The sequence below is a fragment of the Fusarium odoratissimum genome (assembly GCF_000260195.1).
Source record: "Fusarium odoratissimum NRRL 54006 unplaced genomic scaffold supercont1.4, whole genome shotgun sequence".
NCBI classification, from domain to species: Eukaryota; Fungi; Ascomycota; class Sordariomycetes; order Hypocreales; family Nectriaceae; genus Fusarium; species Fusarium odoratissimum.
The window spans coordinates 596,106-620,077 of NW_022158690.1; the positions used below are offsets into that span (position 1 = coordinate 596,106).

The 23,972-nt window shown below is 49.4% G+C and overlaps 7 protein-coding genes across 13 annotated transcripts; 4 read left to right on the forward strand and 3 right to left on the reverse strand.

The window, feature by feature from the left end:
- Positions 1-986: 986 nt before the first annotated feature.
- Positions 987-3,530, forward strand: FOIG_03347 (uncharacterized protein; the record flags this gene model as incomplete). Its single annotated transcript, XM_031201168.1, has 5 exons — positions 987-1,094; positions 1,197-1,280; positions 1,336-2,277; positions 2,326-2,952; positions 3,003-3,530. The coding sequence occupies 5 exons, from the start codon at positions 987-989 to the stop codon at positions 3,528-3,530; spliced, it is 2,289 nt and encodes a 762-aa protein (XP_031068692.1).
- On the reverse strand, positions 3,001-5,664 carry FOIG_03348 (uncharacterized protein). 5 transcript variants are annotated; one of them, XM_031201170.1, is made up of 4 exons: positions 5,315-5,664; positions 5,010-5,177; positions 4,533-4,949; positions 3,001-4,470 (listed from the first exon to the last, which is right to left on the reverse strand). In XM_031201170.1, exons 2-4 carry the CDS (start codon positions 5,142-5,144, stop codon positions 4,309-4,311), a joined length of 714 nt encoding a protein of 237 aa, XP_031068694.1. In that variant the 5' UTR covers positions 5,145-5,177; positions 5,315-5,664; the 3' UTR covers positions 3,001-4,308. The 5 variants fall into 5 exon arrangements, with proteins under 5 accessions (XP_031068694.1, XP_031068693.1, XP_031068695.1 ...); XM_031201171.1 differs by having other exon boundaries at positions 4,049-4,470; positions 5,280-5,648; XM_031201169.1 differs by having other exon boundaries at positions 5,010-5,664.
- FOIG_03349 (uncharacterized protein) lies at positions 5,545-8,476 on the forward strand. 2 transcript variants are annotated; one of them, XM_031201175.1, is made up of 4 exons: positions 5,567-6,098; positions 6,228-6,603; positions 6,673-7,680; positions 7,729-8,476. In XM_031201175.1, exons 1-4 carry the CDS (start codon positions 5,600-5,602, stop codon positions 7,835-7,837), a joined length of 1,992 nt encoding a protein of 663 aa, XP_031068699.1. In that variant the 5' UTR covers positions 5,567-5,599; the 3' UTR covers positions 7,838-8,476. The 2 variants fall into 2 exon arrangements, with proteins under 2 accessions (XP_031068698.1, XP_031068699.1); XM_031201174.1 differs by having other exon boundaries at positions 5,545-6,603.
- On the reverse strand, positions 7,924-11,076 carry FOIG_03350 (uncharacterized protein; the record flags this gene model as incomplete). Of its 2 annotated transcripts, XM_031201176.1 has the most annotated exons (9): positions 7,924-8,524; positions 8,583-8,812; positions 8,862-8,904; positions 8,952-9,210; positions 9,265-9,414; positions 9,467-9,474; positions 9,524-9,693; positions 9,750-9,789; positions 9,843-11,076. In XM_031201176.1, the coding sequence occupies 9 exons, from the start codon at positions 10,257-10,259 to the stop codon at positions 8,360-8,362; spliced, it is 1,482 nt and encodes a 493-aa protein (XP_031068700.1). The 2 variants fall into 2 exon arrangements, with proteins under 2 accessions (XP_031068700.1, XP_031068701.1); XM_031201177.1 differs by having other exon boundaries at positions 8,499-8,812; positions 9,843-10,259.
- A 1,122-nt stretch (positions 11,077-12,198) lies between these two features.
- On the forward strand, positions 12,199-13,770 carry FOIG_03351 (uncharacterized protein). The gene is made up of 2 exons (XM_031201178.1): positions 12,199-12,624; positions 12,681-13,770. The coding sequence occupies exons 1-2, from the start codon at positions 12,370-12,372 to the stop codon at positions 13,242-13,244; spliced, it is 819 nt and encodes a 272-aa protein (XP_031068702.1). The 5' UTR covers positions 12,199-12,369; the 3' UTR covers positions 13,245-13,770.
- A 304-nt stretch (positions 13,771-14,074) lies between these two features.
- FOIG_03352 (uncharacterized protein) lies at positions 14,075-18,503 on the forward strand. The gene is made up of 3 exons (XM_031201179.1): positions 14,075-14,632; positions 14,699-17,731; positions 17,791-18,503. Exons 1-3 carry the CDS (start codon positions 14,480-14,482, stop codon positions 17,881-17,883), a joined length of 3,279 nt encoding a protein of 1,092 aa, XP_031068703.1. The 5' UTR covers positions 14,075-14,479; the 3' UTR covers positions 17,884-18,503.
- A 471-nt stretch (positions 18,504-18,974) lies between these two features.
- On the reverse strand, positions 18,975-22,649 carry FOIG_03353 (uncharacterized protein). Its single transcript, XM_031201180.1, has 2 exons — positions 21,926-22,649; positions 18,975-21,706 (listed from the first exon to the last, which is right to left on the reverse strand). The coding sequence occupies exon 2, from the start codon at positions 21,614-21,616 to the stop codon at positions 19,700-19,702; it is 1,917 nt and encodes a 638-aa protein (XP_031068704.1). The 5' UTR covers positions 21,617-21,706; positions 21,926-22,649; the 3' UTR covers positions 18,975-19,699.
- Positions 22,650-23,972: the final 1,323 nt, after the last annotated feature.

Genomic DNA, 23,972 nt, shown 5'->3' on the forward strand with positions numbered 1-23,972 from the left:
CTCTTTGTGCTGTCCCTCTCGATGTTCAATCTAGTGGGCTGTTCGACTATAGATATACTCCAACAACTCGGAGGCTTTTCGCATGACTCCTGAACAACCTAACATTGACGCCTCGGCCAAAGAAACATGATCTGTGCTAAGGTAACAAATGCATTTGCAAACACACACCAACTCCGCTCAATCAAAATTGTGTCAAAGGTTTCCAGTGAACTCTTTGATATCACAGCTGCCTGATCACAAGCCTTTTCTCTAACATTGTGTCGCGTGGAGTCAAGGACTGACATCTGGTTTATTCCTTTCGCTCTTACATCAGCTCCTATGGACATTGAATCCTAACTGAAGCAAAAACTTTCAGCTAGAATACCGAGAATCTTCGATACAAGTCCAAGGTTAGGAGCTTAGATTGGCATGTGCGCCATGTGTTGCGGAGCCTGTCCTGCATATATCGATGTGTCTTATGAGACTGAATCATACACGATTCGGAACACTGACTTTCTTGTATGCCCGAACGAATTCGAGAATTCAGGGTGCCATGTCGCTGTAAAACCGCATGGTCTTCCATAATATGCCCCTATTTGATTCCACTGCCAGTCGGGTGCCTGCTGGGACTGACGCTTGCAATAAAGGTGGAAGGAACACTGGTGGTTGGGCTGTTACTGTCGGCTGCTGGCACCTGCCGCTTCTATGCTTCTTTCATCCGCACTTCCCTCCTGCTTGGCCCTGCGGAAAAGTTTGCGTCAGTGAATAACCTCCCCTTCCTTCACCACCATCCTCTCTCCCTTTTCTTCCTTTTCTTCACTCTCTCCCCTCTACACTCTCTTCCTTTCACAATCAACTCCTTCTTGGACCACAAACTTGACACATCTACACTCGTTCACTATCTCATCGTGTGTTCCCTAGAGCTCACTCTGTCATCTACGATTCTTATTTGATTGTTACATCACCAAAACCACTTCGTCGAGGCTCGGATCAATTGTTGCGACATCATGTCCTCAGCTGGGTCTACTGGGGTATCTCCTGAACGGACTGTCCCCATCTTCGCTGCCAGTGTGCAGGCCGAAAACTCAAATCCCTTGCCACTTGCCCCGGGCTCGGTAAGTAGACTTTTTCCACATCAACATTCTTTGATAAAGTTCATCCTTGATGGAATCTCTTCTTGCCAACGTTTAAGAACCACTTACTAACCCCGGACGCAGAAGGAAGCTGGCAAGAGCATCCCTGCAAAGAAGAACATCGCCGCTCTATCCACTTCGAAGTTGGCGAATCAAGGCCTTCCAAAGGTGAAACCAAGCGTCTGTCCAAGCTGTCTAGTTTGCAAGTTGCTGACCGTGTTAGAAGATGAAACTCAGCTATGATAGCTCGACCACCGATCAGGTGTACCCTGTGGATAAATTCCTTGCGAAGCTCTCCGAGCAGCAATCTGCCCTGAATCAGCAAAACGATGCCAACAAGCTCAGGGACGAAACCAACCAGTATGCGAGAGCATTTGATCATGCATCTTCGAGCAACTCTCTTCCCGTCACTCCTGTTACTGATGCTTTCCCGAGCACAGCTCCTACCACGCGCCCTGCAAGTGCCACCTTGGATGAAGCTCGTAGCGAGAGCGAAGAGGTAATGCGTTTGAAGTTACAGCTCGCTCAGGCACAGAACGAAATCTCGAAGCTTGATCAAGAACTAGCCGAGACACGCGTTGTGAAGACTACAGCCGATGTGCCCCCTTTCGGAACCCGCGGTCCAGTTTACCCCCCTCGCGAGAATGCCTGGGGCCCTCCCGATGACAGTCATTCTGACACCAGTGACGCTATGTCCGCTTCCACATTCAATCGTACCCGAGAGATCTGGGGCAATCAGCCAATTTTTGCCAACACAGTCCAGACACCAGTCATTGAACCAACCCCAGGAAAATGGCTCGGAGGGCGTCTCTTCAGCCAACCGTGTTCTGAACCTACCGGAACGCCCTTTCCCGTGATGGAAGGATATCGAAGTGAACGCCTGACCCCAGATACGGAGATGATGCGATCGAACTACGGGCGTCGAGGAAACCGCTTCGAGGGCCGTTTCAACTCACCTCAACCATTCGGACCTGGCTGCAGAGGAGGATTTAATAGTCCCATGAATCAGTCCGACTACATGGGAAGTCCTGCACCTGGAGCACCGTCGAATGCTCCCCAAGGATTGGGTCCTATGGGTGTGTACCCACCATATCCCAACCCCGCTGGAACACCTCTCTCGCCTCACGCTTCCGAGTTCACCACTGGTTCTGGGTGGAAGAATGAGGTTGGTTTGCCTGCGTTGTACTCACACAGGACGCTAAACCCGAGACAGGTGTTGGCCCCCGATGACCAGACCTACCTCGCTCCGACAGAGCCGCTGAATTATCGCCGACTTTTGGATCGCAATGTGAACTGCAACTGGAAGTACATTGTCGACAAAATCGTCTGCAACAACGACCAACAAGCTTCCATCTTTCTGCAGCAGAAGCTCAAGGTTGGAACCGCTGACCAGAAGTTCGAAATTGTCGACGCGATCGTCGCCCAGGCCTATCCATTGATGATCAACCGCTTTGGCAACTTTTTGGTGCAGCGATGCTTTGAGCATGGGACACCTGACCAAGTCATCAACATCGCGGAAGCCATTCGGGGCAACACGCTGAATCTCTCTATGGATCCCTTCGGATGTCATGTCGTTCAAAAGGCATTTGACTCTGTTCCTGAAAACTTCAAGGCTATCATGGTCCACGAGCTTCTTCGTCGAATCCCGGAGACGGTCATTCACCGTTATGCCTGCCACGTCTGGCAGAAGCTTTTTGAGCTGCGTTGGACAGAGTCACCCCCACAAATCATGAAATTTGTCAATGACGCTCTGAGGGGCATGTGGCACGAGGTTGCCCTGGGAGAGACCGGTAGTCTTGTCGTGCAGAACATTTTTGAAAACTGCCTCGAGGAGGATAAGGTAAGTTGTCCCATTGATCGTCAAAATCATAAGCTAACTCGTACCAACAGCGCCCTTGTATCGAAGAAGTCCTTGCCAACATTGACATCGTCGCCCATGGGCAATTTGGCAACTGGTGTATCCAGCATATTTGTGAACACGGTGCTCCCCCGGATCGCAGTCGAGCTATTGACCATGTTATTCGTTACGCCGCTGAGTACAGTACCGACCAGTTCGCTTCAAAGGTCGTCGAGAAGTGTCTCAAAATTGGAGGTGCAGAATTCCTTGGTCGTTACCTAGACCGAGTCTGTGAAGGTCGTCGTGACCGTACTCGCATCCCACTGATTGACATTGCAAGTGACCAATACGGCAACTATCTCATTCAGTGGATTCTTAACAATGCCTCTCCCCAGCATCGCGAAATCGTTGCTGCCCACATCCGAAAGCACATGGTTTCACTGCGAGGGTCCAAGTTCGGCTCCCGAGTTGGTATGCTTTGTACCAACCACGCGGTCGCAACTCGTCCTGGTCCTGGTGCTGGCCCTGGGATGGGCGGACGCATGGGACCTGGGCCGCGCTACAACAATGGTTACCGCTAAAGTCTTTCTACCTTGCCCATCGATCTTTGACATCGACGAGGACATCTGCCTGCTGGAAATTCAGAGCCTCCCCCACTCTACCCTTGTTTTCTTTTCATTCTTTTTTTCATCCGTGTCAAGGAACCCTATCTGACTCACCAATCATCCCACTCGTCAAGATCACGCAACAAACCAGAATATGTCGACCTTTCTTAAGAAACATCTTCCAACGCAAGTAATTTACAGATCACACGTCATCCTACGCCTAGCTGGCTACAGCCTGCTCGGGTGCCTTGGACACATTATGGTTATCGATTTTGCAATATGGAGGAGATGGCAGATGCTAATCACCACAGCAGCCCTCGCAGGACTGGCCCTCTTATCCCACCACTCATAGGCTGCTACTCGAAGGGTGAGCGGGAACGCGCCTAATGGGATACTAGAGCCACACTTCTTCAGTCAATCAGCTAGTATGAGTGATGGTGATCCGAAAGGATGCCCTTAGAGGTCGGGGAGAGTTCACGAGTTTGAATGTTGTTTTTCTATGCGGATGCTGGGTTTCGGCGTCTCCCTATAGCACTCGGATTGTTACGGTAGTTATTAAGCACCTTTTAATAAACGATTGATGCTTTTATTATCCTATATGCCTCTCCTGTATACTGTGATAGTACGTCGCCATATTTATAGTACCTCAGTGATTTTGTTCCGCCCAACGTCAGAATCAAGTGTATTTTTGCCAGCGATCGCTACTCCCAACGCCATTGATGCTATATGATATTGAGAAATGGCGTTCTGGAATCTAAGAAGCCCCAGCTGCCGAAGAAACAGGCCCATCGTCTTGTACTGGGGGAAATTCTGTATCGAGTGCTTTTGGTAGGTCGGGGAGAACAGGCATGTCAACTGTGGTATCTTTTTCCCACGGCTTTCTGGGAACAGCTCTCGCTCCAACTGGCTTCACAGCCTGTATCAAAATTAGCATAGTAGAAGCGTAGGCGCGCTGTCGCCGCTCAGATTTGGACCTACAGGATCTCTGACAACAGTGTTTGGGATCTGGCGGATACCAGGCACAGGCTTGCCTTCTTGGATAAGTTTGATCATTTCGGCAAATCCCATTGGGTAACTTGGTTGATCTTGTGAGCCAGACTGAGCAGCAGCGGTTTTCCGATCAACGTAGAGATCTGTTTTTGGTGCAGCTTTCTGCCAGTCTAGGACCGGCGCTGGAGAAGCATTGGCTTCGTCTCGCTGACGATATTCCTCAGGCAAAACATCCGGGGGTTGATGGTCAGAATTGCTGGCAAGCCACGCCTTGTAGGCGCTGAATTCAATACTGACACCAATGCGCTGAGCATAGTAGAAAATTCGAGCGTGGATAGCCATATCTGCGAGAGATGCTTGAGGGTTTTGCTGGCCTGGTTCACCAAGAATAGCGTAGAGACCAGACTGGAATTAATGTCAGTGTCCGAGTTATAAGTCATATAATATTATGTGATATAAAATTACCATAAAGTTCTTATCTTTTGTCCACGGGTATGTGTCAAATGCAGTGAAGATTGCAGTTTCATCTTTCAGAGCTCTGATGCGGTCAGCTCCCGTGAGTGACCTTGGGGCTGATGAAGCCTCCTGGTGTTGATCCATCGGAGGAGGTCTCGATTGGGTGAGTCTTGATATCTGCAGGCACTCAATGAGTTATGAACACAGATGTTGACACATGAGGTTTCAATGTCATCAAGAGAGTGTAACTAGTGACAATGTGCAAGGGTTCTCACTAACATGTGAGAAAACAATCCGGGGTTGGTAAAGCTCACAGGACTACTACCTTGGTCAAGGCTTGACTTATTCAGGACTTAGGGTCACCCAGCGCAGAGCCTCTGAAACAGCAGTGAAGAGCGAGAGCCTCGGTAGACGTCGGTTTATACACTGGTGTGAGTTAAGCTCAGGTCGGCTGCTATTCCGCTGGCTCACGTGGGGCTGACCGACTAAGACGTGAGACGTGACTATGAGAATGTGAGAGAGCTCGGGATAAATCGCAGTGTAAGGTCTAGGTAGGTGTTTTGTATGAATGTGCAAAGAAGAGGCAAACAAATCAGATCATGCAAATATTAAATATTCATTCAAAACATCAAGCTCCGATCTTCGCAGTCACTCAAGACCAAGCTTCACCTCAGGCTATAATTACCATCTCAGAGGGGAATGGCCGAGATAAGATAGCGCGCAGACCCACCTACACCACTAGCTTTCATTCACCTTCATCATATATCACTATCACCGTCCTTCTGTTTTCCCTTGACTTTGTCTACTTTGTCATCGGTTATTTTATTTGTTTTTTTATATCAAGAGTTCAAAAACTTCTGCCTTTTCTTCATAACCATAGGTTAATTCTTCAATCTTCTGCCAGGCTGGCCCTAAGCTCCCCCGCCGTCGTCCAGATGAATCGAGCCGCAGTGAGAGCCTTAAGGACGACCTCACTTTCGACCGTCCGCACCCTCCCCCGCACTCCTCGTCGTGGTTTCGCCGTCTCGTCCTTCACTCTCGCCCAGGCACGATCCAAGGCTAGTGCACACGCTCGAAGCGCTCGCCGCAACCCTGCAGGTGCCATTCCCCTAAGATCCTCTATGTACTTTCGTCGCCTGCCAGTTGCGCTGGTATCCAGTATCGTCGTCGGATACGGCGCCTGGTACTCTCTCAACAGCTCTGACATCCCCCCCGGCTCGGGTGTAGGCTCTAGGACTAGCCTCGCGTCAACTCAGACAGCGGATGTATTACCTACTCGGACTGTTCTCGTAGTGGGAGCCGACGAACTTAGACAAGGCACCATTGTTGGCGAGGGGCCTATCTCCAAGGCAACTAGTGACGACGGGCGTCGCATCGTCGAAATGTTGACACCCGATCAAGCAACACAGAAGCTTCGTCGCCTCGAACAGTCTTTTTCCGTCAGCCGAGGACAGGGTGTTACACGTTACGACCTGGTACAGCTGCCCAGTAATGACCCTATCGAGGATGATCACGCCGAAAAGATTGTTCAAGTCCCCAGCAGATCTTCCGTCGAGACAGATAACAGCGATTGGATGTTTTGGGGTGTTTTTGACGGCCATTCGTAAGTGTTCATCTTGTGATAGAGCTTGTGTCACAGCTTGAAAAGAAGGTGTTGACTCACACGACATAGGGGATGGACTACTTCTGCAACGTTGAGGGAAAGCCTGATTAACTACGTCGCCCGCGAATTGAACGAAACCTACAAGAAGGCTTCCGGCGATCTTCCTTCTGAGGATGCAGTAAACCTGGCCATCAAGACTGGGTTCAACAACCTGGATAACGAGATCGTTCACAAGAGCGTGGAGAAGGTGTTCAAGGGCGGTTCCAAGACTGTTGCAGCCGAGCTTCTACAGCCCGCTCTATCTGGATCGTGCGCCCTGCTATCATTCTACGACAGCCGCAGCAACCTCCTGCGGGTTGCATGCACTGGTGACTCTCGCGCAGTCCTTGGCCGCAGGGCAGGGAACGGAAAGTGGACAGCCACTGCTCTATCAGAGGATCAGACGGGTAGCAACCCTCAAGAGGTTGAGCGCATGCGCAAGGAGCATCCTGGGGAGGACAACGTCATCCGAAATGGCCGTGTTCTTGGTGGATTAGAGCCTAGTCGTGCCTTTGGAGACGCCGTCTACAAGTGGAGCAGAGATGTTGCCTGGAAGTTACGCGAGAACTTCTTCGGTCGCAGCCCTTCACCTCTCTTAAAGACTCCTCCCTATGTCACCGCCGAGCCTATCGTTACAACGACCAAGGTCCACCCCGAAAATGGCGATTTCCTTGTCCTGGCAACCGATGGCCTCTGGGAGATGCTTACGAATGAAGAAGTTGTTGGCCTTGTAGGCAAGTGGATTGAGACTCAGGGACAGTCTGGAACCAACTCGCAGTTTGATGCTGCATGGAACAAGATCTTTGGCTCATCCAAAACACCTTTACCCGTTGAGGAGAGCAAGACCGCCGGACCTGGTGGTAACAAGACCCCTATCCGCGTTCAACAATGGGGCATTGACCCGGATGCTAAGGATCGGTTCACCGTGAAGGATAAGAATGTTGCTACACACCTTGTCCGAAACGCCCTTGGTGGCAACAACGACGAGCAGGTCTGCGCTTTGCTCACGCTGCCTTCGCCTTTCTCGCGACGATACCGGTAAGTTATGACATTGGTGTTAAGCAGCCTATTACTAATAATTCTTAGTGATGATTTGACTGTTCAAGTCATCTTCTTCGGCCACGGGGAGAAGACAGGCGAGGTAACCGTCAATCTCGAGGCTACAGCTGGAGAAGGTGTCAAGGCGAGGTTATAAAGTAACCATGCTTCTCACTTATTGTTATTTATCTTGGAGACCGCAGGAGAGGTTGTATGTACTAGTACGGAGGTATTGCTAATGGAGTTTGGCGGCGTTTGCAGATTCCGATGAGCGAATCAAGATATCTTGACTTGGATCATTCTATTGTTGTTGTTGTTGTTGTTGTTTTCATGAGAAGCGCGCAATGACGAAGACCTGTTTTATGAACGGCATTGTGGATGATTTTGGAGTTCCTGTCAGGGAAATAAATGGCATTTTCCTTGCGTTGACTTGGTCATGCCACTGGATGTTTGTATCAAGGAGTTTCCTTTAAGACGAATTGCAGTAGCGAGATCCGAAAGTTAAATAAATAGTTTGAGACGACTGCCCTTATGCTAAGGATACCTGACGCCGGTTTATGCTGACCTGGATACCTCGGATATGCTAGACCTGCTGAAATCTTGATCAATAAGACTGTTATGATGAGACGAAAGGAAATGGCATAAAAACGGTGCCATGCTGCAATCAATCTGATACGCTCTATTTTCCATCCTTGGGCCACAGAAGTTTTCTCGATTTCAGACTCCAACACATTCGGATAAAGATGAGAGCCCAGACGATGATGATTGCAGCGGTCATGACAGAGGCAAATATATGCAGGCCATCGCTATCAAATATTTTACCCATGACACTGGTAGCAGTAACCTAGAGGAAACCCATTGAGCATACAGTGAGAAGTGCTGCGGTGAAAAGGGTTACATACAAGAGCCGTATTGGGGAAAACGAAAGACCACCACGTCATCTGGAACGGCAAATGATGGCCTGAAAGAGAGTATTTCCATAATGCGCCGACACAAACAATGAAGAACCACATGGCAAGGCCCCAGAGCCAGAGGCTGACGAGAATGCTGATGACTTTAATGATAGCGGCAAACTGAGGGTTGTCAAGAAAGTTTGGAGGTATTACCAAGTCTGCTTGGCTGCCGAGTTGAGCTGATGTTGTCAGACATGATACGTATGTTGCAAGGCATTCGAAACGTACCTATGCCAGCAGCGGTAAAGCCATAGGGACCGATAGACATGAACTAGTAAGGGTCAGCAAGGTTAAAGAAAGGAGAGAGTGCGTGCGTACGATACCGGGTCTCTGCATATCCCGCGGAAGCTTCTGCGTCATGAGGCGGTATATGAAGGCCGACGAAATCATGAAAGCGATCAGACAACCGGTTCCTTGAATAGCAGTGGCCCCGAGTGCCATTGCAACAGTGTTGGTTGATAGTTTGTGACCAGCTGAATCTGCAGCCGCGATGAGGTTTGCTGCAAAGGGGGCATTGAGTAACAGAGGGTACGCTGGGAAGACCCAGGTTGGCGTCATGGTATGGACGGGGAAGATTCTGGTCATGACAGTCAGCCGGCCAGGTCAGAAGAGCATATAAACTTGAGCGTACAGAGTGGACCATAATATAAGATATAGAAATGCGCTGAGAGAGACGCTCAGGGCAGCGTAAACCCAGAAGACACACTCCATAGTGTGGACTAGCCATACGCCGGTGTACGGAATACCATATTGGCAGGTGTTGATTAATATTACAGCAATACTGAGTTTGTCAGAATATGTTTGAACCCCGATAATAGTTATTTGTTGCTTACGAGACCAACTGGTTGTTGTTAGTTTTAATAGCATGCCATAAGAGGAGGGGGTCCTACCGAAGCTGATATGAAGAGCGATTCAACTTGGTCAGTAAAGGAGTTTACGAAACTCCCAGGCCTCAGATGGAATCTTGTACATATAAGAATACAGTTCATTGCAAAAAGGACAATGTTGAGAAAAAAGAAGAAGAGGCCAATGCCACGCAGCCAAGGTGCTTCCCACTTCACTAGCAAGAGTTAGCTATTTTCTTCCGGGGCGTAGCATCAGCGACGGTGTATTTACAAGAGTAAATAATATTTGCAACGCCTCCAGTCGACATGGTCTATTACAGAGTTAGCGAGGTCTGCGACAACGGAAAGCTAGACGTTGATATACCATAGTGAAATATGTCCATTGATAGCAGGCGATGCGATCTCGAATGCTAACCTTTTGGTTTCCGGGGCCCTTCTCGGCTGTTGCGATGACATGGTTCAAGCTGTTTGATGTGAGAGTAGACTCATTGTTGAGCAATCGACCTGGACGGGCATGACCATTAGTATGCTCAGGAGCTATAGCAGTGATATATGATGGCCGTTGAGATAGGGCCGGCCGCGGCATGACATGATGTCTTGAATGCGCCGTCCCTGGAGCAGCTGGAGCCGAGGCCACAACCGAGAAGAAGGGTGGGTTCTCTTCAGACGGAGACTCATAGCCCGTAGCCAGGGCCGAAGTCGACCCCGATGGCGGGACCGGAGACGGAGACGGAGGCTGCAGCTCGGCTCCGGCTACCATTGGATCACTGGCGGGGGCCATTCTGGAGGAGGGCCGTCAATGTCGTCGGCGCGACGGGCGAGTAGCTTGGAGACGCAATAGAGAGCCACGAGGGCACTAGGTTCCATATGCGAAAAAGCAATATGGAAATAAACCAAATGCGCGACGAAGACGAGATGGTGGAGAACTAGGGTGCCAAAGTTGGCGAGTGGCATAGTGAATGTCAGGGAGTGGTAGTGACGGGATAGTGGAGGGCGTGATCGGGATTAATGCCCTGTTTTTTCGGGCTTCGGTGAGGAGGAGCGGGAGATCGGGAGAGGGAGCGATAAAGTCTTGGGCCCAAGACACATCGGCACGAGTTTCGATGTTTGTGTCGACAAGATAGAGTCTTTATTCCTATCCGCGTGAGCCGCTGGTGGAGGGTGCGTTTTTCGGTGTAAGGGTGAGGTGAGGTTGATCAAGGATGAAGATGAATGAGTACAGCCGGTTTTACAAGCTCCTCTAAAGAGAGCCCAGACGGGGCTTCTTTACGAATAAATTGAACATCATTCAAACAAGCGTAGATGAATCAATTTCATCCCATATCTTAAAATTCGGAATACCATTATTTGATCAGGGATTGATACTAGAAAGGAACGGATTAATCGTCCCTGGCATCCTATTGATGACGATTTCTTGGCAGATTCCTGCTTGTGTACCCAACGCCAAACGTGCTTGTAATAAAGGCTAAGTAACCAGCATGAGAGCTAGTACAGTCATATCGTTATAGTCACGCTCCTTGACATCGCGTCCCGTTAGCGCCCAGAACATCTTACTCAACACAGACAATGCTTTCCATCGTGAAGAGGTGATCGGCCCTGAGAGATCACTATCAAGATACAGGGTAGCGTACCTATGTTTTGAACCATCACGTGAGCATTGGGGAGGCACCGCCGGCATCGCCCTCCAAATCCGCCTTGATCGAATACTATTTGACGATAACGGGCAGCAATTGATCATTCGGAACGATCTCAACTGAATACAAAACATCCAATTTGCTATTTTGTCTATCATGGCTATTGACAAGGCTTCCACTGGAGACATGCTGTGGGGTGGTCGTTTCACTGTTTTGTCTTTCACGACACCTCCATTGACAGTGCTCCAGGTACTGACCTTACACTTGAGCAACTGAAGGCTGTTGACAGCCGATTTCCTGCTACGCCATGGGCGCATTCACTTAAGACAGGCGTTGAAGCGAAGTGAGAAAAGGGTGGTACGAGCGGATCAAGTATTCTGGAGCAGATGGAAGTCTTCACGACGATAGTAGGTCAGAGGCTCTCACTCTATGCTACAATGGATAAATTTGGGCACCAACAGTAGTGCATACAACTCATATTACGGACTTTATCAACATCTTTTATGTCAGGAATAGTCGGAGGAAACCCGTAAACATCAATCGGGCAAAATATGCACTACCTACCTAGCCATGCTGTGGGGGTTGTTGCAGCTCAGAGGGTTCAATCAGACTTGTATAACTCTAACAAAAAAGAAAGATGTACAGCAGCGAGATTTTACTACTGAATGACCGGTCCAAGAGTGGGTATCTATGCTCTACCTTTGCCTGCTGATTCTATAGAGTGTTAAGCCTTGTGCAGCGCTGGATTTTTCAAGGAACCTATCCGATCTTGTTTGAAGGTACGATCGAGGTGAGAGTTGAAGTTTCGATAAGAAACCAGGATTCGAGGATCCAAGTGCGTTAAAGATGATTTGGTGCTCAATTGCTGTTCCCTCACCAACCCTGCTGTTGTAGATCAGCCTTTAAAGTTGAAAACCGTATATCCAATTGCTTTCATCTATGATCTGTTATTGGATGAGAAAGCGATGTCAAAACGACGTCAGCGGGTTATTCAACGGCAATGCGGGGCGATCCATAATTACCCGAAGCTGCACGTGATAGTTAATGCCACCTTGCGGATAGGTAGCTCTTAGAGCTGCATCTATAGCTTCACTCTTGTTAAAACACTAGCTATTTTTAAGGCCAAGGTTCAACATCAATTGCAATCAATCAAATCTCAACTGCATCCGATAGAAACTCCTCGCCTTCCCACGGGAGATAGAGTCGGCTTATTCCTATAGTATGTCACGTTGAATCTCGACACAACCCCTCGCCATTATGTCTTTCACCAATACACCTGTCACTCGGCTCGGTGTGGTCGGCTTGGTAGCTGGCTCTATCATTGCGAGTGTTCTTGACGTCAAGCACTACTTCTACATTCTTATCGATACCCACATATGGAGATACCGGCAGTTCTGGAGAATCTTGGCCTATCAGCTATGCTATGTCAACTCAACAGAGGTACTTTTTGCTGCCATGTCGTTATATAACCTTCGCATCGTTGAGCGAATGTGGGGTTCTCGCAAGTTCGCTGTAAGTGACTTTCATGAAACGTTCTTTTTTTGCACTGCTGATAGCATTGTGTGCAGTCCTTCTTGACTGTCACTTTCTTCATCACCTCCATCATACCGCCTGTTGTCTCGATGGTACTGCGGCCTCTCGCTGCTGGATGGTTCAACTACATCCCGGCTGGACCAACTCCTATAATCTTTGCTATCCTGGCTCAGTATCATGCCATGGTTCCGCACATGTACAAGTATCGAGTGGCCACGTCTGAGGCACCTCCCACAGACCGACCATTCGTTGGTCTCACGTTCTCGGATAAGTCCTACAAGTACGCCATTGCGTTGCATCTCGCATTGTTACAATGGCCAGGCTCGGTCCTGGGTGCAGTCACTGGATGGATTGTGGGATACTCGTGGCGGGAAGGGCTTCTTCCGGCTGCCCTCGTGCGCTGGCGAGTGCCGGGCTGGGTTGTAGGGCTAAGCTCTCATAGACGAAGTGCCGAGTTTGAAGGCCTTCGACGTCGACTCGAGGACGAAAACTCCACAGCTTCTGTTGCAACCGGAGCTCAGGCTTCAACGGAGGGTCAGGCAGAGCGCCGGAGAACGATGGGGCAACAAATCATGGATCAAGTCAGAGAAGTGCTTTAGTGGTCGGTACGGTAGCAATATTCACCATTATGTTTTGTTACGATTGGGCAATAACCAATGGCTTCCGAAAAATTGCGGGACAGGAGACCACAGTATTGAAGAGCATACCTTAGCTCCTGGGGAATGTTTCAGCCCAGTGAGCATATGACATCCCTTGAATGTCTAGGGGATCTTCAGAGCAGGGATATCCTTTTCTGTAAATAGAATGCATCTCTGAGTTGTCGAAACTAACGGATTCCCGTGCGTCGAAGGAGAATGCTAACAGAAACTTTATCCATGGCGTTGTCAGCCACGATCCTACCATCGACCGTCAGCATATCTGCGTGGATCATTGGGCACAGCCATTAATGCCACGCAACGTGACGGTATGCCACGGTCAAAAGGGAGCATTGGGGTCTAAATAAAGGATTCGAAACACGTCAGCTCAGCCTCTACAGAATCATCATGTTTCCTCATGCACGGATCAATTGTATAAACAGAACAAAACTTTTAATCTATTTTTCTCTTTAATAGACAATCCCTCGAAACAAAGGCTCATTCCTACTGGTGCATCGTTAAAGAGTTGCGGACTCGAAGAAGCCTAGCGCTGCCAAACCCATGCCCAAGCAATGCGGGTGCGCCCCTCCTGTGCCTTGCCCCAGCGTGTCCAGCCGCCGCGAAACCCCTGAAAACTGAAGTCCATTGGCACGTGTGGAAGGGATCTACGCAGGTACGGTACGTACCTTCCTACCTGATTCGGCTAGACCACTAGCTCAACTGCTGTAATTCAACTTTCAGTGGAGGTCTTCACAAGGGTCCCACTCGATAACTTAAGTTAAGTTACCTTACTCTTTGGGTTCTCGATGGGCCTCCTTTTCTTCATGGTCAGTCCCGACCTCTCCTTTTCTGTCCCCAGCATCTGCATCATTTCTCACAACTTTTGTACTCTTTCTTTGAGGTTATAACCCGGGACTTTTTATTGAATTGCTGTCGATTTTCTGCGAGTTTCCCGCCTCAGCGGCTTTTGGGCGCAAAGCCCCTTTGTTACATCCAATCTAATCACGAGCTCAGCGCAGCTTCACCTAGCGGCACGACGCGGCTCCCGGTCAACCACTTTTTGTCCAAACTTTGGATACTGGCCAGCCTTTTCACTGTTCTCTATGGAGGTGCTTTGATATCTTTATGCACTGCTTCAGTCCGACTTTCACCCCATGTCCTCATAACTTATACAACACGATCCTAAGCCCGTCGAAACCATGAGTGCATACGCGCGAGAGGGCAGCCCGTATGGGTATGGCTCTAATAGGATGTCACCCCCAGCACCGAGCCCACGCGGGAAGATCTTCGTTGAGGGTTACCGCAGCGATATAATAAACGGCTTTGAAAAGGATAATCAATTGTATAATCCGGTACGCTTGTTGTCCACCGTTGTGGAGGTTAATGGACCTGCGGCTTCTAACCTTCATTGTGTACAGATGAACCCTGATCGACCGCAAAGTTCAGCGCTTGTCGACCTCCGTGACCCGATTCAGGTACATCTCTTAACCGAAACAGCCCTCTCTGATAGCAAAGAGTATACGATTCTGTCACAAGAAGAGGTGGACGACCTCAAAAAGCAAAGCCAGTCCTTGTCACAGCGTGTCGAGTCAACCCGGCAAAACCTGACCATTCAGTCCAAATACCGAGATGCTGCAATCTCGATGGCGCGACTATATAATCCCGGAAAACCGGATGGGAAGCGAAGGAGCCTACTGGGTCGCAACAGCGGTGATCATGCCCGCGCAAAGGAAGCCGAGGCGGAAAGACAGGCGAGCGAGCGGAAATGCGAAGAATTGGCGGCGGAGCTCTTCAACCTTGAGAAGCGACTTATGGAGCCCCAAAGACGCCTACTGGAACATACTGCTGGTATTCTTCAACTCACTCACAAGGCCTCGAATAAGAAGAAGGATCTTACTCCTCCACTTCAACCACTTAATGGCATGCCTGGCAGCCCGGAGAGCCTATATACTTATACACGCAACAGTATGGATCGCGCCGGAGACGAGCACTACTTCAACGATAATGACTATTACGACCAAGCCAATGGAGTCTCAACGAGAGGGCAACCCCGTCAGCAACCCATAGAGATACCCCTTAAATCGCCGATTCGGGAACACAATCAGCTAAGAGATGAGATGGAGAAGATGAAGGATGAGAATCTACACCTACAAGGCCAAGCCAATTCTTTGGTCAAGTCGATAACGGAAATGGAGGTTCGACTTGAGAATTTGAACGGCTCTTTGCGAGATGCGATTGTTCGCTTCAATCCTTCCAAGAACGAAGACTATTATGACCCCCCCTTTGGAGTTTCAGGAATGAAGCCAGGAGAGCTCCTCAACAATCAGTTGGATTATCTTGAAATGGGTCTCAATGCCATCGAGGTCGAACAAGAAGAGTCTTCTGGTGAAACTATCAAGACTGACGGCGCTTTCGAGAAACGCATCGAATCCCTAAACCAGCAAGTTCGAGATCTACTCCTGACAGTGGATCCGAGTTACCCGGCCGTACCTCATTCACCACAAGACAATTTTGAGACGAAACTTGACTATCTTGAAGATGCATTACGCGCTGCCGACTCGGAGCTAGAACGCGCCGTTCAGGCAGCTCAGGCCGGGCCACCAGAGAAGCAGGACAGTGATCAGGTTGAGAGAATCTTGATGAACTTGTGGAACATGATGCAGACAGGCTTCGCCAAGATTAAGAAGGAGAAAGAGGAGCGTCGAAGGGCTCGCATGGAGAGAGGCTACGAGGATGAAGAAGTTTCTGATGATGAATTCGATATCGAGGAGGCTTTCAGTCTTCCCGGATTCTCCAACCGTGTTCAGTGGCTGTACTCTCAGGCCACTACACTCAAGGATCAGAAGTCTGTGCTCAAGCGACAGATCAAGCAGCAGCGCGAGCTCAATAACAAATCAGACGCCGAGAAGGATGAAGAGCTAGCAAGGAAACAAGAGGAGCTGGATGAGACACAAGTGCTACTGGCTCGCGCTGAGAGAGATGCGATGACTGCCCAGACAATGCTCTCAGAGACCCTTGAAGAACTCGAAAGTGCCCGTAGTGTTGCGCACAACGTTGGCCCCTCAAAGGCTGAAGCCGAGGGTAGCAGCAGGAAGGCTGCCGAGCTGGAAGCAGACGTGAAACGTCTTCAGGCTGACTTAGCTGGCGCTGCCGGTGCGGCGGGTGCAGCTCACGCTCAACTCGAGGAACGGGATGAGAAGATCGTCAAGCTAGAGAGGGATCTCGACCAGCTCAAGTCCGACCTTGCTAGCGCGGCAGCTTCGGCAGCTGCCGCGCAGTCTCAAATTGAGGACCGTGAAAGCAAGATCACTGCCCTTGAGGCAGAGTTGGACTACCTGGAGACGGCCCAGAGTGAAATCGAGGAACGGAACAAAAGGATTGCAGCCCTCCAATCCGAGCTTGAGCAGGCCAATGCTGCTCATGTACAGATCGAAGAGCGGGACGCGAAGATTGCTACTCTTCACACCGAGGTTCAAGAAGCCAATACCCTACGAGACCAGGTTGAGGTGCACAGTGCGACGATTGCTACCCTGAAGGCCGAGCTAGAGAAGACAAATGACCTTGAAGCCCGCCTTGAAGAACGAAATGCAAGGGTCACTCATCTCGAGTCTGACATGGAACTTCTTCAAGCAGACTTGGCGGGAGCTGCGGGAGCTGCAGGGGCCGCTCAAGCTCAGCTTGAGGAGCGAAACAGCAAGATCGCAGCTCTTGAGTCCGACATCAAACAACTCGAAGAGAGGCTGTCCGCTGCCGAGTCTTCAAGCAACAATACTCGCAATCAGTTGACTGGTGTCGATTCAGTAATCGATGCTCTTAACGCGCAGCTTGATGAAGTGAACCGATCAAAGCAAATGGCAGAAGACAATGCCAGGTCCTTGCAGCAACGAGTGGATAGCCAAAAGGAAGAGCTGGCAACCAAAAAGAAGATGCTGAAAGATAAGGAGGATGAACTTGAGCTTCTTAACATGAACCTCGTAGAGATGAAGACGGAGCTCACGATTGCCCAAGCGGAACTGGACGGAGCCTATGGATCCCGTGCAGAGAGGGCCGCTGATGTTGCAGCTATCAAGACTAGTGGCGAGGTGATGAAGCTCCAGAACCAGCTCACAAGGCTAAAGAATGAGTTAGCTGGAACTGTTCAAGAGCTGGAGGAGGTCACAAGGGAGACACTCAGTGCCGAACGAGAAAAGATAGAGCTTGAGAACAAGCTTCAGGATGTCCAATCGGCAAAGAAGACTCTTGAAGGAGAGGTTATGACACTGCGCCAGCGCCTCGAGGCAGATATGGAGAAGGCCCGTGAGCATATCGCCAAGCTACAAGAGGATCTTGATGGCGAACGACTTCGGGCAATCCCACCAAATGGTGGTGTTGGCAGAGGAGCCTCGATGCTGAGTGAGCAATTCAGGGCCACGATGCGTGAAGAGAGGAAGAAGTTCCAAGAGAGCCTCAAGGTATGTTTCATATTTCGGGTTGTCTTGTGCATGGAGCAATGGCTGACTAGTATCAATAGGAGGAACGTGCTAGAGCACGCCAGCTGGAGGAAGAGCTTGCTAAGTTCAAGCGGGATCAGGGGTCTGCCAGAGCTTCCCTGAACCCTCAATGAGTTGGCCCCTGAGATGTCGGGGTTATATATTAAGCTCCGCCGCTATGGAAGCTGTGGCCAATCTTGACTGCCGGGGTTTCTTTTTTGCAGTTGATACTTTCAACGGCAACAAGTTAGATTTGGTGATTTTAGATACCAGTTCATGTTTTTTTAGGCTGGGAGCAAAATATGCAAGTTGCTCTTGCAGGGGGGTTCCAAGAGCTAATGTGAATTGGATGAATCCATGATTCTTAAAAGTCGGGAGCAAAAAGGGGAACTTGTTGATAGAATATTGGAGCTGGACATTGACCGGGAAACTTTGAGTGAGAGACGGCAGTCTTGACCTGATTAACCATTCGATGCTTACGATTTTGCTGCCTGTTATGAAGCTTTCCGTGAACATGGCATGAAATGTCGAGACTTTGGCGTCCCGTTGTCATGTTGACGCGCCATGGATGAATAAGCTCTAACCATCTCCCGTGAAGCCGACCCCACTGCACCATGCGATAGTGCGTCTTCCATGTGTTTATTACTTATTAAACGGGCTTAACAAAAAGAGCTGGACATAGATGGAACTGTCTCATTGTACAAGCAGACTCCAAATGGGAATCCCGTATTTCCTTTGAACTTAACTCGCGTAATACCCCAAAAAGAAGAAGAAGAAGGGGGGGGGAAGAAAGAAGACAAAAAAAGAGATAAGCTGACTTCCTTCAATTTCTATAATTACCCTTTCGCATGAATCCGCCTCAGGTAAAGAAGAGAATACAGGAGGTGATACCAGTCAATAAGCCGAACTATGGGTAAGATTGGAAGGAAAGGACATTTTGAATACATACAAAGGCCAACTTCCCATTCCTGGCAGTCGACATATTGAACTGCGGGCTATTCATTTATACTGTGAGCAAGTCACATGTGGTGGTAGTCACACGGCAAGCATCATGTGGAATCAGTCTCACACTCTGTATGTTGCTGCATTTATGACCTTACGTTATCCCTCGCAAGGAAAGTCAAGTCTGACAAAAACTGTTTGGAAGTCAAAGGAATAAGTCTTGTCGAACAATTAAATTGACTTACACAACACCTCGTTAGTGTAACCTACCACCAAGGTCTGACTGATAAGAACAGATGCAGGCAGTCCCAGCAAACAGTCATAGATGGGGATCAATCGTTGCAGAACATGTAAAATTTCTTCTAGTCTTTCTCTGTCTAGTCTAATTGCCATATAAGCGCGCCATGTATGTTCAAGAAACAAAGCTCCAGTATGAGTAAGTCAGATATGTGCGCCTGATCTAAATGCGAATAAGCTGTGCACATGTTTGTACAGCCTGAAGCCGAAGAGGTCATGTGCTTGCCCGTACGACGTCAGTGTCACCACAACTCGATAATTCCAATGCACAACACCAAAAGCGCCATTAGATCAAATACAAAAAAAAAAGGGGGGGAGGGGGGGTTTCACTGATCCCCTAATAAAACAGAGACTATCCACCATGCAACGCCACAGTAGCAAACGCAGACTGGGTAAAAGAACAAGCATATCTTATGAAAAGTGCAGAACATGCAGTGATAACTGAGTAAATGCAGAGAGCCGCCGACCAGTGTATGTTTTTGGGTAGGTACCCGAATATTGACTCGAAAAATCTGCACTCCCTTGGCAGATAGAGCAGATGGCTCCAGGCCAGGAAGTGCATAGTGCGTGTGCGTTGTGTGCCAGTGCGTGTAATGCGGTCCAGCCGATATTGCGTAGTTGATCATGTATCGACATTAAAAAGTAGGTAAATGTGGGTATAACGAATTGGTGACACAAAGGGATACATGATGTTGTTCCGCCGCGGGCTGATTAGTCCATAGACATGTCGTCGTCGTCGACATATGCCATGCGTGCCCATATCCTCCAGTGGACGACGCCCACATGAGCGATACGAGTCGCAATATCTTCGATGCCACCCTCTTGCTGACCCATGCGGATGGCTGCATCCAGGTCTCGGTCTCGTCCTGCATCCAGGCTGCGGCTGCTTGTTGGGACACGATTACCAGTGGCAATCGAGAACAAGCATACACCTGAAAGAGCCTTGAAGTAGCGGACGCGCATGGCGAGCTCGTTAAGCAGGCGAATGCGGTACGCCTCCTCCATCTCCTTGTAGATAGGGGAGGAGATGCGGCAAACGTTCTCCAGAAGCTTCTCTTCGAATGGGACAAGCATGTCCATGGGGGCGTTGGTGAATCGGAAGATCTGCAGAGCCATAGAGGGAGCCATTGAACGCCACTTCTCGTGATAATGTTGGTCGTGTGGTGCCTGCTGAAGCAGAGCAACCAGACTGTCGCGGAGATTTCGGGCTCTTGTTTTGGCTTCGTTGGTTTCTGAGTTGAGATACAGGGGAAGGACCATGGATGAGCGTGGCGATGACGAAGCTGAACCTGCAGAGCTCAGTGTAACACTGGAAGGTCTTGAGCTCGAAGGAGGAGTGTTGAAGTTGAACTCGTGGTCATCTGACATAGCGCTTGCAAAAGCGGGAGGCGAGTTGAGTTTCGCGATCCGCTCAAGATCCTCGTACATGCGCATGCAGACGTCTAGGTTGATGGCATCCAGAATATCCGATCGAACGCGTCCAAGTCGGTCCTCGTCAAAGAAGAAAGTACCAGGTAGAGGCTTCTCACCGGCGGAGGGGAGCATGGCCCGCGAAATTCCTTCGAAGAAAACCCCCATATCTCCAAAGCAAGAGTACATCTTCCCGGCACCGCTAGGATAAGTTCGAGCAGCCTCTTGATACCACGGTTTGGCATCGCCTATATCCATTTTGCGATTTCGCAGCTTCTTCATCAGAAACTTTTGTTCAAAAGCTGTTGTTTCTTCAATGAGAGCTGGTCGAAGACAGCGTATTTGATGATTTGCAACGTCGAGTTTCATTGCCTCCAAGACACTGAGCAAACTTCGCATGCCGTTGACAAGCTCTTCAACATCGTTGTTGCTGTTACCGTTGCTGAGCTGCTTGTACATCGAATCAACCCATTCGTCCCGCATTGGTGCGCAGTGAGATTTGAGGACTCGTGAGAGCCACGAAGCAAGCTTCTCCAAATCGGCAATGCCTCGGTGAAACTGTTGCATGAGAAGTTCCACGTTTAGACCCTCATCGAGAAACTGTCGGTCGCGCTGGGGCACAAGGGTTTGGATGATCTCCTTCACAGATTTGAGAAGCTTTGGCAAGCACCAGTCGTCTCCTGTGCCGTGCTTGGCGTAAAAACTGTCTCGGTCCACGATGAACTCGACCAATTCCTCTTTGAGTGTTGTCCAGAAAATGCTAGCACGATCGTGCTTTTTTCGGCCCTTATCTCCCTCCACATTAGGTCTGAAATGAAGCTCAGGGTCAAAGTTGATATCGTGCCTCAATTTGGGGTTGTTGATGATCTTAGAAACTTCGAGCTCTCCTAGACTTGATTTCGTTACAGGAGGTTCCAGAGGCTGTGATGGGGCAGGAGATCTCCGACTTTCAGGTCCTGGACTAGATGTCGTTGACATTTCGGAAGGATTTCGTGATAGTGGTGCAGCTACTGGGGCTGGTGTATCAGAAGGGCTATCGTATCGGCGAGGCAAGACTTGGGAGGTAGTTATAGCATCGTCCTTCTCGTCTGTGGATGGTTTTCTGGCTGTCTCCTTTTCAGGTCTCGTCTCTCCTTCGCCATTAGGTCCGGGTCCCGAGGTAGACAAACTCCGCCTCGATCGCTCGACCGGGCCTCCGAACCCTTGATCCGCCGTCATGTTGTTTATGATAATTTACTGATTTGGTCCTCCGAGTGTTTCAGTGATTGAGTCGAATGTCTGTTAACGGATTCTAGTTTTCCAATTGAACTAAGGCGGTACGTGTTAGCTACAATAAGAACTCTAACAAAGGCATGACATGGGCTTCAGGATGAAACCAAGCAGTCACGACTATGCGGTCAGTTGCAGATGCACTCGGCTAAGAACTATTCATCGGCCAGATGTTGTGCTTTGAGTGACAAGCAGTAGGCGGAACAGTGGTCGAGCGAGTCGCAGACTGGTAGTGTTGAGATTATGTGGTCGACTTACAAGGATCCAGTGAACTCGCAGCGGACAGCGTCGGTTTGTGCGCACCCAATTGCGGCTGTGTGACCGTACAGATGATATCCCTTCTTCCTTCGTTGCGGATGTTCTCTCGGTGCGTCACTTCGCAGTTCGTTTCGGTTGTATGCAATGCTGTCCTGGTTTGTCTGTATTCTCTTCTTCTCGCGGATAGTTGCTTTTCGACCAAGTGAATGTGTCTAGTGGCGAGTGCAATAGGCAACAATCTATATTGCGGTGCAAAACAAAGTATGGGTAATATTCAAAGTCGTCTTGTTGTATATATTCAAGACACGGATGTTTGGAAAAAACAGAAATAGGAAAAGAAACATCAAGAACGGGAAGAAAGAGAGAAAAGGGGACGATAGTGACGGGAGACGGGGATATTTGATATATGGGTTACATCCTGGTTTGGGGTGCGAGCAGGGGAGCCACTTAGACGGAGCTGGCTAGACTGAGCTGGACTACGAGACACAGAAGTATCCATCAAAACCATGATCCGAGTCAATAGTAATACTATGCCACAGCCTTCCTTAGGCTAGAATTTTTTTAAGGGAGGCCAAGCGCGGATTCATCTTAATCGCGTGGCATGGCTTAAGTTTGGAGGGAGCGGTGGGCCTAGACGCAGAGGCAAAATCAGGTAACTAATGGCAAAAGTATCTTTGGGTAGTCAGAATGACCCCTACAGGGTGTAGGGAGTAACCTAATAGCATCTGCGTGGAGGTCCCTGTGAGAAGGAGGGGCGTGTGGCTGCAATAAGATCCACAAGGACACCTGGGCCAGGCAAGCGGTACAGCAGGCAATTATCGACGGAGTTGCACTGGATGCAACTAAAACAGCGAATGGTTTGGGGCTGTCGCCCCTGGAATCCAGTGGAAAACGCAGTGGCTTCTGTAGATGCCCTCTCGCCCAAATGGCGGCATTAACACTCAGCTGAAGCGATCGATGCTTAGACGAGCTAGTGAGTCAAACTGTCGGTAGCCACCACTCAAAGTACCGCCACTGAGACGGAATTCGAGTCTGAGTCGATAACTGGCAATACCAAGCTGAGAAATTCAGATTGATTCCTGGTACCCAACCTAGGGCAAGCCTGTAAGTGTGGGAGTTGGAGTGCAATTTTAATACTGCAGCGACAACGTGACCCTCCAATATTCGGATCTGAGCCATGTTGCTGCTATAGTCTCGGTTTCCCGTCTCTGTTAGATGAGTAGGGAATCAAAGGTCAGACGCTACTTGACTCAGTCTAGGGGGGGTATCACGAGGGCTCGCCATGTCCTGTTTTTTCTTTCTTTGTTTGAACGAGTCTTCATTTTCTGCAAGTGACAGATGCACTACTGTAGGAGAAATCTGCTCTGTTGTGTACAGTGTGTACAATGCTTGTCGCTCCCAATGCAAGATATGAAAGTCTTTGCCGATATAGTCCATCGCCATGACGAGAAGCGCTGCAAATCCACGGTAATCACTGTATAACGTAGCGTAGCGACGTATGATGGCCCCACAGACTACAGACTCATCTAAGAGGTGAAGATACGCTTTTGGGCACAGTGCGTGATCCTTTCCATCAGATGGAGTAAGTGGACTCGCCATGGATGTCATTCATGGGATCCGCGGGAGGAGATGGAGATGAAGATGGAGATAGCATGCGATGGGTAGGGATGGATGACCGATAGTGGAAGTTTGGCTGATGAGGTGTGTGTGGCAGGTTTGGAGGGATAACGGCTCCTTCCACTTGCAGGGCGACATGTAAGTTTGGAAGGTAAGGTAAGTACCTACACCCAAGCCTCAAACAGGGAGGCCCCTTCGATATGCGGATACTTTCCGCCTTTCATACCACTTGACGCAAGGCAATTCACATTCTCAATACCGCCATCATACTTACAATAAAAGCCCATGTGTATAATATCAAAGACGCAGGGAAACCCAACATCAACAAAAATAAACAAAGCAGGGTCAGACTTCCACTTGCCGAAGACGGATCGAGTCCCAGGAACATTCGACCCAAACAGGTCAGGGATAGCCAAACTTGGCCCGCCGA